The sequence below is a fragment of the Trachurus trachurus genome (genome assembly GCF_905171665.1).
Source record: "Trachurus trachurus genome assembly, chromosome: 21".
In the NCBI taxonomy this organism is placed as follows: Eukaryota; Metazoa; Chordata; class Actinopteri; order Carangiformes; family Carangidae; genus Trachurus; species Trachurus trachurus.
The window spans coordinates 27,871,665-27,885,641 of NC_139899.1; the positions used below are offsets into that span (position 1 = coordinate 27,871,665).

Genomic DNA, 13,977 nt, shown 5'->3' on the forward strand with positions numbered 1-13,977 from the left:
GAAGGCATTCTTATTTTTAGTGAATGTTGATGATGAACAATGGTCGTGGTTTTCAACAGTTAATAAATAAATATATATATATATATATATATATATTTATAAATAAATATATTTGTAGGCAAATCTGGGGGGTGTGGCAGCATGGAGAGCAGCGGTGCAGCGGTGCGGGTCTCTGGCAGCAGCGCAGCAGCTCCGGGACACTGCTGTGTGACTGGCCGGCGATGAGTGCTCTGGGGCGGGGGCGGCCGGTCACAGCCCCCGCTGCAGAGCGCCCGCTCTGCTGCACAGCGCCGTGAAAACAGCCGTGATAACGGGCTTTCAAAACCGAGTCTCCAAAGCAGAAATGTTTGTAACAGCACCGGAAAAACTCGCCACATTTGTCGTCGGTCGCTTTTGTCAAAAGAGGGTTTGGAAAGTCGCCAGATTCAGCGAGAAAGTTGCAACACTGTAGCCGACAGCCGCACAGCGCTGCACGCTGTCCCCACAGCAGCATTCAAGGAGAACGATTACTCAAACAAAACCAAGATCACACAGTTTATAAAAAACATTATGTTTGGATTTTAGTTTAAAACTAACTTTAACTTTAAAATTAGTTTTACATATCAGAGGACTACCATATTCACACACAGGGTACCTCAGAGTGTCTATTATCGTAATCTGTAAAAAAAAACGGTTTTGACGAGTTTACTCGTCAATGGTCGTGAACGTTCGGCAGGCTGTGACGAGTTTACTCGTCAATGGTCGCGAAAGAGTTAATGTTTAAATATAAAACATCCAATTGTTCAGTTCACAATAAAAGAGGGACAAACACATAAAGAAACATGTGGCCATTGTCATTCAGGGTTTTTTGCACAGCAGCATTGTTTGGGCTTTCCTGTCAGACCCTCAGTTGTCTCCTTTGTTGAGGCCTTGCCCAGATTTTCCTGATGAACCCACAGCAACAACAAGTTGATACCAGGCAGCTTTACATTATACTTTTATGATGTCATCCAGAGGTCATTTTGGGTTGTGTACAAAACAGCAGGAAAATATAACCCTAATATTAACATTATAAATGTAATCGTTCATATTGTATAGCTCATTTTGTAGCAAAGTTACAAGGCGCTATGACAAATAAATATTGAAAAACAGAACAACAACAAAACCAAAGAAAGAGTCAAATCCAGTTACCCATTGTGTTTAGGAATAATAAGATATGGCATGAATAAGCCCAACAAATAACAAAATAAAATGTAAAATAGGCGCACCAACTACATGCCTATGGGGGGTTAAAAATGCCTTTTTATAAGTCAGTTATGGTGGTCCTCCAATTACTTATCTTTGTTTACAGTTGGGGTTGATGCTTATGTAACATTATGTATCAGGCCGAGGTGTCTATGTACAGTATGAACTGTATATCTATCTATCTATCTATCTATCTATCTATCTATCTATCTATCTATCTATCTATCTATCTATCTATCTATCTATCTATCTATCTATCTATCTATCTATCTATCTATCTATCTATATGCAAGTGAAATGCAAATAAGTAGAGTTACTTGCAACTGAAACTACCTCAGATATTTTAATATGTCCAGATCATATCAGTTTTTTGTAACAAAAAGCGTAGATCACCGGGTTCAGACAGGAGCTAAAATAAAACAGCCAGATCTCTATGGGCACTGACAGGACACCAAACCACGGTTCCTCACCTACGAGAGAGGAGCAGTAATATGGGCAGAGGCAGGTCAGAAACACCACGACAACAACTCCCAGAGTCCTCGCTGCTTTCATCTCAGATTTCCTCGCAAACAAAGTCTGGGAACAGTGATGTGCAATATGACTGCGCATGGCGCGAGCCTGGGTCACAGCCACCACAAATATCCTCATGTACAGAACTATGATGACAGTGACAGGACCGATAAAGGTCAGAATAACATCAACCAGTCCTGCAATGTAGCTGATGACAATCACACACTCTCCGATGCAGGAGCTATACCTGCCCGGCTGTGTGAAGTTCTCCTTCATCACCAAACTGTTGTACAGCAGAGAGCAGAGCCAACACAGACACGTACAGACTGAGACTCCTCTCACTGTCACTATGTTGGGATAATGCAGAGGGTCACAAATGGCCACGTAGCGGTCGACAGATATCAACACCATGGTTCCTACGGAGGCCGAGGTGATGATGTAATCTAAAACACCGTACAGGCTGCACATGCGGTGGCTGAGGAACCAGCAGCCGTCTGAGAGAAGGATCTGAAAGGACATGAGGAGGCCCACGAAGAAATCTGACACAGCCAGAGAGAGGAGGAGGAGGTTGGTGGGAGTGTGGAGCTGCCTGCATTGAAAGAGGAGCATCATGGGTATTACTGTCTCTACATTATCATATATAACAGATATGATCCACAGGTAAAGTTTAAAAAGTAGAAATCAACACTGAAATGTACATCCAGCAGATAAAACCACATCAAAACACACACACCCAAAGGTTCTAAACAACTGCACTTGATGAAATAACTGTTTGTGTCTACTTGAAGTGGGAGATGGAGATGATGACCAGCAGGTTGAGAGCTGCAGTGAGCAGAGCGATGGACGACAGCACAGTGTAAACCAGCACAGTCTCAGTGTCGGAGCGCCTCTGCTTCCTACAGGAGGAGTTGAGCAGTTGTGGAAAGCAGAGCTCAGTCTCCTCCATCGTCAGAGAAAGATCCCGCTGAGCTGCTGCTGCTCTCTGACCAAACCTCTCACTCATACAGACCATTTATCTCTTTCCTCAACCTCATCCACCTGTGTTGTGACTGATATAGTGACAATCATCAGAGTGATTGTGATTGAAATCATGAAAGAGAGATGATTTCCTTACTTTGATCATGATATGGTATTTCCAGATTTAAAGCAATACTCAAGAACTTTGATTTTTGGTTGAGTTTGGCGGCGCCAGTGGACCAAAGCGGTAGTGTTTTGCCTGAAGGAAGACCCCATTTCCCATGAGCACCAGCGCATAGCGTCGTAAACATCCCCGTGTCCAACAACTCGGTGCTGATCTTCCTATTCTGTGATTTTACAATCAGTATCTCCTCGTTCATGGTGTCAACGGGATGAAACGGTGTCTGAAAACCTCTGACCTGTTGACTTCAGGCCGACCTCTGGCCATTACAACGTTTTCAAGGTGTAGTGCAGGAAATATGATCCACCGTAAACACGGTGTATTTTATTTTGAAAATTAACCGGGTGTTTTGTTTTGTATTTTGTACACGATTTCCTGTCCCGCACAAATTTATGCGCCGTGCTCCGGCGTCCGGCAACAATAGAAGCTCATGTGTTACAGAGGGATACCGGATGCCGGAGCCGCAGCCGGTGGAAGCACACATTGACTAGAATAGAAATGTATCGGCTCCGCAGCCATTCCGCATTCAGTGGAATATTATATGAATATATGAATATTATATGAAGGTTGAAAAGTTACTTAGTGTTGGTTTAACAAGCCACATTTGTAAAATGCCACTGAATAAACTTAAGTAAAATAAATTTGACTGACTGATTTCTGTCTATCTGACATATTATATATTTTTTTCTCATAATCTTGAATTTCAATTTTGTTGTCTTTATTCAGGATACATTTCTAGACTTTTAGTTCTCATAATTTTGACCTTTTATCACATAATCATGGCTTTTTCACTATTGATTATGACTTGTCATGTAAATATTTTTCATTAAGTTCTGTTTAGTCCTGTGTGATTTGTTTTCACTTGCACAGTTGGGCTTCCACATTTACAATTAGAATCTTGTGCATAGAAACACTTTGGGAGTAGATGAGATACAGCAGCAGACGGTTCCAGGGTGCCATTCTGAACGTTTACTTTAATGTGTTGGAATGCCGGCCCTTAATTATTTATGGAAAAGGGGTGCCATTCCGAACTTGAAAAAAGTCCACCATTACTGGATAGCCTCCGCCTCTGGCGCGGGAGATCAGGGTTCAACTCCTGGAGGAGTTGCATATTAGCAGAGACTTTCTTGGCCTCTACCTGATCTTTTTACTAAACTTAACCAACTCCTTTCTACATTGCCTAAACCCAACCAAAGCACAGAGCAAGGACATTTATTTTTAAGCAGGAGCGCCGCGGCTGCATCAGACTCGCACCTGGGTGAAACTTTTGGGGGGGGGGCAGCAGACTGTTTATTCAAAACTTATACTCATAGATAATCTCCCACTATTGTTCTCTGCTGTGACTCAACATGGTTGTTGTTATTTCGGCAATTACTCTCAGTAGGTCACATGCAAAACGTACACCAACCAAATATGCAAAATTTTACTACAAGCATGCAATATAGTACTCTTTATTTGGGATCTTAGTAAACCAGGCCCTAAGAATGAACAATGACGGAAGCACATATATGACCTTGTGTTTTTGTTTATACTTTACATTTTGAACATTATATTTTCTCATTTGAAGAAAAGGTGTCAGATTTGTGCTCCAGTGTGTGCAATGGCACTCAGCTGCACGGCTGCACATGTCAAATTGCTATTAAATATCCCTGCACGCTTGGCCACTTACTATGTGCTTGCACACTACAGGCAATTGTACATTCAACGTGATAAATGTCATCAAATAATAATAATAATTTTATTTGTAGAGCAACTCTCAAAGTGCTTAACAATAAAATGATTAGATTGGATTGAGTGCAGCGGCTGTGGCTCAGGAGGTAGAGCGGGTCGTTCACTAACCGGAAGGTCGGTGGTTCGATTCCAGGCTCCTCCTGTCAACATGTCGAAATGTCCTTGGGCAAGACACTGAACCCACACTTGAATGTGTGTGAATGCTTAGTTTCCTGCACTAGTGCTGTATGAATGTGTGTGAAAGGGTGAATGTGACCATTACATTGTAAAGCGCTTTGAGTGGTCCAAGAGACTAGAAAAACGCTATATAAGTGCAAGTCCATTTACCATTTGTGCAGATTAAAATACATAACAGTAAAATACAGGAATACAAAATAAAAACTAAAAGAGTTTTAGTAATCGTAAAAAGAGTAAAAGAGAATCAGTTTAAGAAGGCCAGATAATAAAAGTGAGTTTTAAGAAGTTATTTAAAAGAGGACACTGAGTCTGCCTGCATGAGATCCCCAGGCAGGGCATTCCAGAGCCGAGGGGCCTGGGCAGGGAAAGCCAAAGTGTGTCCGTGACCAAGCGCACCAGCCAAGTGTGGAGAAATGGGACAGGCCCTTACATTCTCTCAAGGCTTAAGTGTGACAACTGTTTGATTCTTGTTTTACCAACAACATTTACTTTCTCACAGATAATCTTCCACATTTGTTCTTTGCTGTAACTCAACAAGGTTGTTGTAATTTAGGCAATTACTCTCAGTAGGTCGCATACAAAATGTACACCAATCACACATTTTACCACAAGCATGCAATATAGTTCTCTTTATTTGGGATCTTAGTAATTCAGGCCCTAAGAATGAACAATGACAGAAACAAGTCGGGAACTTGGTGTTTTTATTTATATATTTTACATTTACACTTTCTGGGTTTAATAATCCCCTCGCTGAACTACATGAACATATTCATTACTTTTTCCACAGAGCAGGTGTCATCTCAATCTATCCACAGACTCTCTACAGTACGTTGGCCTCACGGGAGCCAGGCTGCAGAATCTGCAGAGTCACAACCAGTCTGACAACTTTTCTAAACCAGGGGTAGAACAAGGCATAGATTATAGGGTTTAGACAGGAGTTAAAATAGAAGAGATACAATACAAAAGATGAAGATGAATTATTGAGTAAATTGTCTCCAACAAGAAAGACACCATAATATGGGCAGAAACACATTAGAAACACAACTACAAGAACACCAAGAGTCCTGGCTGCTTTCAGCTCAGATTTCTTTGTGGTTAGAGTCACTGAGCTCTGCAGTGTGACAGCTGTGATGTAAGAGCGCATGACACGAGCCTGAGACACAGCCACCACAAACACTCTCATGTACAGAACTACAATGATGGTGATAGGGAGAATAAAGGTCAGAACAAGGTCAACAGTTCCTGCTGTAAAATCAACGACAATCACACATTCTCCATAACATGAAGAGTGTCTGTTTGGTTGAGTCAGGTCGTCCTTTAAGATAAGAGTGTTGTAGAAAACAGAGCAGAACCAACACAGACAAACACAGAGTTTAACTCTCCTCTCAGTGACTCTGCTGGTGTAATGCAGAGGGTCACAAATAGCTACATAACGGTCGACTGATATCAGCACCATGTCTCCTACTGATGTGGAGGTGATGATGAAAGACACATAGATATACAGAGAACACATCAGATCACCAAGAAACCAGCAGGCTGTGTTTAAAAAGATTTGAACCGGTATCAGCAGGAGGCCGACGAGAAAGTCTGAGACAGCCAGAGAGAGGAGGAGGATGTTAGTGGGTGTGTGGAGCTGCCTGGATGAAGAAGAGAAAAATATCCGTAATCAAACAAGACCTCATATCTATGTGACAAAACAATTTAAGCTGTTTAAATATGTGGTCTGATCTGCCACAAGAATAACTTCAGTTAGAGAAAGTGCAGCTATTTATAAACAATTTAAAACCAACAGCAACATAGAATATAAATCTTATGACGCGCAACAAGGTCATAGATAATTCTCCTTGTAAGATTACAGAAGCTGTATTCAAAGTTCAAACATTAATAGGTATAGGTGAGAGGTTTTTCTGCCTGAAATGGGAGATTGAGATGATGACGAGCAGGTTGAGAGCTACAGTGAGTACAGAGACGGTGGAAAGTGCAATGTGAAGGATCACAGCTTCAAGCGAAGGAGATGCAGGCTTCCTACAGGAGGTGTTGAGGAGATGTGGAAAGCAGAACTCTGCTCCATCCTCAGCCTCCATCCTCAGAGAGCTGCAGCTCTGACAACTCTCTCAACAAAACCTGGTCATATAATGCTGGACTCTGACTGTCACTCCCTTTCCTGTCCCTCTCTGCTCATTCTCTCCTGATGGACTAATGTCCCCCGGACCCTTGGCATCATTAGGTAAAAGAACAGCCACAAGACACATTTGTAAAATTCCACTGAATAAATTTCAATAAAATAAATTTGACTGTCTATCTGATATTTTATATCATTTTTTCCTCATAATCTTGAATTTCAATTCTATTGTCTTCATTGAGACTAAGTTTCTAGGCGTTTACGTCTCATAATTTTGACCTTTTATCACATAATCATGGCTTTTTTTTACTACTGATTATGAGTTATGTAAACATTTTTCATTTAGCTCTGTTATGTCCTGTGATTTGTTTTGTTTTGTTTTGTTTTGTTTTGTTTTGTTTTGTTTTGTTTTGTTTTGTTTTGTTTTGTTTTGTTTTGTTTTGTTTTGTTTTGTTTTCACTTGCAGAGTTGGGCTTCCACATTTACAATTTGAATCTTGCGCATAGAAACACTTTGGGGGTAGATGAGATACAGCAACAGACTGTTGTGCGCTATTACTTAAGTTATGATGTCGTTTGTTCCGTAAAAAATGATTTTGACTCTGAAAATATGTGAGCAGAGATGCCCGATGGACTGATGGATGTTCAAAGCTTGGACATGTCACATTCTGAATTACAAACCTGGGTGGCTTATTTTCATGCCAGCTAGTACATGCAAAGCAGTTAAGCTGTATTGACAAGAAGATGCCGACCTTCAAACACATCATATGATTAAACAAATCCTCACTCTAACATTCAATAGATTTTGCAAACTAAAAACATTAAATTTTCTCGTTTGAAGAAAAGGAGTAGGATTTGTGCTCCAGTGTGTGCAATGACACTTCGATGCAAGGCTGCACATGTTATGTTCCGATTGCTTTTAAATATCCCTGCCTGCTTGGCCACTTACTATGTGCTTGCACACTTAGGCAAATGTACGTTCGACATGATAAATGTCACCAGTGTGTGCGTAACCAAGTGTGGAGAAATGGGACAGGCCGTGTGACAACAGAAAATATCCATCATAGACAAATGCAGAGTTTAACTGTTTTATTCTTGTTTTACCAACCTCAAGACTCATAGATAATCTCCCACATTTGTTCTATCTCATAATTTTGACCTTTTATCACATAATCATGGCTTTTTCACTATTGATTATGACTTGTCATGTAAATATTTTTCATTAAGCTCTGTTTAGTCCTGTGTTTTGATTTGTTTTCACTTGTGCAGTTGGGCTTCCACATTTACAATTAGAATCTTGTGCATAGAAACACTTTGGGAGTAGATGAGATACAGCTGTTTATTCAAAACAGTTGCTGTGCACTGTTACTTCAGTTATGATGTCATTTCTAACATGAAAAATGATTTTGACTAGGCTCATGCCAGCTAGAACATGCAGAGCAGTTAAGCTCTATTGACAAGAAAATGCCGACCTTCAGACACATCATGCTATGATTTAACAAATCCTCACTCTAACATTCAATAGATTTTGCAAACTAAAAACATTATTATAAAGGTGTTGCGACGAAAGGCTGCACATGTTAAGTGTGTCGGTCCTGATTGCTTTTAAATATCTCTGCATGCTTGGCCACTTACTATGTGCTTGCACACTATAGGCAAATGTACGTTCGACATGATAAACGTCACCAAAGTGTGTGCGTAACCAAGCGCACCAGCCAAGTGTGGAGAAATGGGACAGACCCTTGCATTCTCTAAATGTTTAAGTGTGACAACAGCAAATATCCATCATAGACAAATGCAGAGTTGAACTGTTGGTAACACTTTCTATGAAGACCACATCTATAGTGCATTATGAGCGCATTCATAGTGCATTATAATGCTCATCATAATCAATCATAATGCATTACAACTACACTCATAGACACACATAAAGCTTTATGATGCACTATATCAACAGTTATAAATCTAGCTTATACTGACTTATAAATCCAAGGGCCTTATGAGTGCTCTTGACTGGTTATAAACTACAGACTGGCTGCTGGGGCTTATAATACATTATAACTACTTATACCCCTCTATACACACACCTCAACAATCAACTGTTATAAGGACTCATAGGATGCCATAAGTATATATAAGTTATCAATGTATGCTTTAAGTAAAGTGAGGTTCATATTGATGCATCTATAATGCAGTATACCTAATCATGATGTTTCATTGTTGGCGTTAAGTAAAGTGTAACACATTTGCATGCATTTAAAAGAAGCTATGCTGCATCATAAGTCATTTTGTCAGATACCAAATATAGAGAATTACACTAAGATTAGGAATATAACTGTAAAGCTTGGTTTCAACCTGTAGGGGGCAATCCACGTGCATATTTTGACCACAAAATGTATATTTTTAAGATACAGATTTGGACCTGAATCAATCACCAACACTACTAACAGACATAATAGTTTACAGCTGAAAACATTGTTTTGGGGGTTTAGTTACTGTTTAAAGTATAAAACACAAAAAGGGAGAAAAAGACATAGTACATTTTTCAAGCTTTATTTTACCAATGAAAACAGTTGTTAATTTCACTGTTAACTGTTCTACCATCTTAAACGTTAAATGCATAGGATTTAGATGCATCTACTTGTGAAACTATGCAGCCACTGATCTCTATTTGCATTCATGAGTGTTGAATTTCCTCCTATCGCGAATGAGCTGGCGGTGAGGAGGTGAAAAATACAGGTTTTAACTTCTTTCTTAATAAACTGTAAAGTGCAAACATGGGCATGGAAACTACTTCAAGCCACTGCTACAAATATACAAATGTAACATACTACATACTGTAGGTGTGAACTGCCAACCTATTACAACAATTCACATGTTTATAACTGGGTGGCGATTGCAAGCAGAGTGCCCTCTTCCTTCATTTTCAAAATCTTTTCTTTGACCTCTGGGGTCATGGCACTGCGGCACCTATCAATGAATGTTGACAGCTTTTTTTTCTGCTCATTCCAGGCCCCCACATGAAACTATGCCACTGTAGAGGTCTCTATTTACATTCATGAATGTTGAATTTCCTTAGATCATGAATGAGCCGGCCAAGGATGCCATATCTGTGACATCGTCCAAGCCAATACTCCCACTCAATAACTCGTAAATGTTCTTTTAAAAGCCCTGTACTCCTATTTCCTCTATGACGCCAAACATCACATTTAAAGGTTTGCCAGGCTCTCTCTAAATTCTGTGTGTGACCTCTGGAAACAGGATCTACAAAGTGTCTCTTGTGGCAGACAGTATGATGATCGTATCCTTCCTCTGACAGTGCTCTCTTGTAAGCTCTCCACTCATCAGTCACAATGCTTGATCCTCTCTTAACATGGTGCTTTATGATAGGCAGAAGCTGGTCCGTGGAACGCCTCCTCACGATCTTGAGAATGGGTCTCCTGGTGGTATGTGATACTTCCAAGATGCCAAAGACCCATTTTTTATTCCGTCTCCATGCTGGTCCCATCCTCCCACGGTTGTACTGTCAAACATTGTTAGGGATATAGTACATCAAATTAATACAAGCACTTTGAAATTCAATTTACATGGGTGTTCAAAAGGCTTGAGTCTAACTTCATAGTACACAGATGGATTATTAATTTTGCTGGTCAAGGAATAAATCATAAGGTCTATTATTTGTTTACTCATTTCAGTCTAACAGCCATAACCAACAAAAACAGCACAAGTACAATCAACTATCAATTTCAAATGGGATGATTTACTTTGTCATTTGAAAACTGGTTCTATCAAATAAAGTTCCACATATTGAGCAAATGTATCTTACCTTCCTTTTGTGTGAGAATTTACTTTCATCCAGCATAACAAAGCTATGTCGGCCGCCAACTTTCATTTTACCTTGACTGCGCAACTTGTGAATAGCACGTCTGCAGACCTGCATATAGGAAAACACAAAGCACAACATTACTAACTGCTAAATACTAACTGGAAAGTCTGGTTTCTGACATAGGAGAATAATGTATAGCCATAAAGAATAATGTATAGCCAACCATATTTTTTTAGCAATGAAGGATCTCTAATTATCTTGATGTGGCTTATAAGCCAGTTTACCAATGGTATTTCTAATTTTACTAAAGGAAAATGTGGTGTGACATACTTTTCTCAGAGACGAAGCCATCTTTGTTAAGGTTCTGCTACTTGCTGCAACACCGTCCTCGATAAGGTCAACTTGTCTCATGCGCAGTCCCTGGGAAAATCTACAAAGACATGAAAACAAGAACAGATCACTAGCCCAATGGATAAAAACTGAATATAAAAACTCTGATTGTTTTTTTTTAATTCTAAAAGCCAGAGGCCTATTCCAGAAAGTAGAAATGAGAGGAGAGAAACTCTGGGTTTTCAATACCACCAACTTTATCAATAGAGCACATTTTGAAACAACAAGGTTGACTAAAGTGCTGCACAGTATTAACATAAATGCATTGTTGTAAACTCTGGGTCAGTTACCATGGTAACACATTGTCTTTGTCTCCTCCCTCTTACAGAGCTGACATACTGTTTTTTTTTACCCATTGATTCAGTCCATAGCAAACTGCATATTGAAGCATAGTAGTGGTGGTGTCCTGGTTGGATATCAGTTTACTCGGTCTTCAAGTTACCACTTTTATGCCCTGTCACTTTCAGAATAAAACACCTGCATGTACTCTTCACCTTTAAGTGATATCTTAACACTGTGCAGACAAGATAGCTTTATTTACTCATTGGTCTGATTTCAACTGAGTTCCATCAGCAACAGACAAAACAAACCCACCTGTAAATGAATTCCAGGTGGTTCTGGAGGGATCTGCGGGACTTGTAAAACATGGATCCTTGGCGAACTGAAACACTTCTTCCTCTGTGTCGCCTGCAAATCCTGTAAAAACAACTTGGTCATGTACTTGATCATGTATCCATTACAAACACAGACAGCAGCCTAAAAATGTATAATTTTAAATAGAATTTTTTTTTTTAAATACAAAAGAGAAAAAAATATTGTATTTACTTTAAAGACGGCCCAAATTAGCAGCTGGCCTCTTTTAATAACAGGTCTAAATAAATAAACGAGCGATAAACACACACGTCCCTTCATCCACGTGTATACGCACTCTCTCAGACAGACAAAATGAGCAAATTCACAGTAAATTTTAAAGTTGAGGCTTTGAGCTGCAGTGATATCAGGGAACACGCTGTGAGGCATTTTAATATTGATGGCAGTCAGGTGAGGGCTTGGAAAAAGCAAAAGTCAGCACTCTCAGTGGAGGCTGACGTAAACGGGTCAGACTGCAAGGCGTAAATAATATGATATAGCATTTTTTTTTTCAAAAACAAGACAATATATTTTACAAACACGAGCAAAACATTTCCACTAACGTTAGTCTTGTTGAAAGTGGCTAGCTAGCTTTTCTTACCAGTGGAAGCCGTCCTGTCTTGAAACCTGCACAGCAGTCATCGGAGTATCACATGATTTACACATCATTTGGCGCTTCAAGAGTCCCTTCCTCTGCATCCAAAGAACAATCTTTCTTCGATTGGCAACAGTATCTCTTGCACGCAATAAATCGGTTAATCCTTGCTTTAATTTATCCATGTTGATTGCTCTAGTTGAGACCACCCTCGCTTTTCGTTTCCCCAAATGGCGCTCAGTTTGAAAGTTGCGGGAGGAGGTTCTCCTCGCGCATGCGCATTGCGCCCAATCAGGAACAGCTCTCTCTTCTTCTTCACTTCTGGCGTCGTGTGGCTGCAGACCCGAGACCGCAGACCTGACCTGTGTGCGTTTGTGAGCTGAAAAACGTGTAAGTGTCATACTTTTTTGTTTGCCACAAACTTTACTTTCTACTGTTAGTTCAAAAAATCAGTTTGCTTTTAGGAAGGAGCCAAGACAGGTAACTTCCTTTTTTTCCCCCTTTCTCATGGTTAGTCTTTGGTGAAGTCTGACCTCCGGTCACATTTGAGTTAATTTCCTGCACGTGTTCAACTTGAAAAAGGTGCATTGACTGGTTGTATTGGTAAGAGATGAAAAAAAAAAACAGTAGCAAGACAAATTAAATATGTGACTCAAGATAAACGAAAAATAAAATCACCTGCACATACAGACTGCGAACATACAACAGACCGAGCTAACGTTGAGTTTGCTTGCTAGCAAGGAACCTGCTAACTGACACTGCACATATTTTCTCCTGTGATGAGCTTGTTGTAGGATATTTCATTTTATAGCTGTTGTTATTTTTCAAAATAGCTGAAAAGCTCAAAATTGTATTATTGGGTAGATGTTAACTAGGATGACCATAATTCGATTTCCAAAAAAATAGGACTATGCTGACCCCCTCCCCCCACCCGCCGCCCCACGGTTGTAAAAAGTGGACATGTCCCAGCAAAAGAAAACTGGCATAAATAGCCAACTATTTTTATTGGCATCTTTTATATTGTTTCTATATTAAGTGCATCCCTCATGTTTTTGACTGTTGACTGCTGCATGTACAGTATGTAAATTATTAGTATGCAAGTTAATAATTAACAGGTAGGCTAATGCATCTGTAATAGATATCATAATGCAGAAATTATTGTAACAATAATAGCATTTTCTTTAAACTCATAACATGTGCCTTGCTTTTTATTAATCTAGCCCGCTTCAACCATGAGTCGTCGCAAGGTGAAAGCCACTCCCAAGGCTGAGTCATCTCCCCAGAACAGCATACAAGGTCTGGTAATATCCTTTTTTTCTGGTATTGTAACTAATTGTCGAGATGTGGGTCATTGACTACCAAATATTAACAACAGCATTGTTTTTAATAATGTGTGGCTCAAGGTTTTTACAATACTGTATAGTGTTTTATATTGTACACTGTGTCTTGCTGCTGTGACAAGAGAATTTCCCAGTTTGGGACCAATAAAGTAGGTTCTCAGTATGGTCCATGTCTATGGCTGATGCCGTGGCTGTTCAATACATTGTTTCAGCATCAACATCACATAAGCAATAGTCATATTGTATTACACTTGATTTAAGACAAAACAAAAAAAAAGCAAAACTGAGAGGGCAG

General features: G+C 39.8%; 2 protein-coding genes across 2 annotated transcripts; both read right to left on the bottom strand.

Annotated features, from left to right (window-relative positions):
• Positions 1-1,581: 1,581 nt before the first annotated feature.
• On the bottom strand, positions 1,582-2,680 carry LOC311004087 (trace amine-associated receptor 8b-like; the record flags this gene model as incomplete). The annotated part of the gene is made up of 2 exons (XM_083996036.1): positions 1,582-2,323; positions 2,517-2,680. 2 exons carry the CDS (start codon positions 2,678-2,680, stop codon positions 1,582-1,584), a joined length of 906 nt encoding a protein of 301 aa, XP_083852162.1.
• Positions 2,681-5,600: 2,920 nt separating this feature from the next.
• LOC311004887 (trace amine-associated receptor 13c-like) lies at positions 5,601-6,864 on the bottom strand (the record flags this gene model as incomplete). The annotated part of the gene is made up of 2 exons (XM_083997077.1): positions 5,601-6,417; positions 6,692-6,864. The coding sequence occupies 2 exons, from the start codon at positions 6,862-6,864 to the stop codon at positions 5,601-5,603; spliced, it is 990 nt and encodes a 329-aa protein (XP_083853203.1).
• Positions 6,865-13,977: the final 7,113 nt, after the last annotated feature.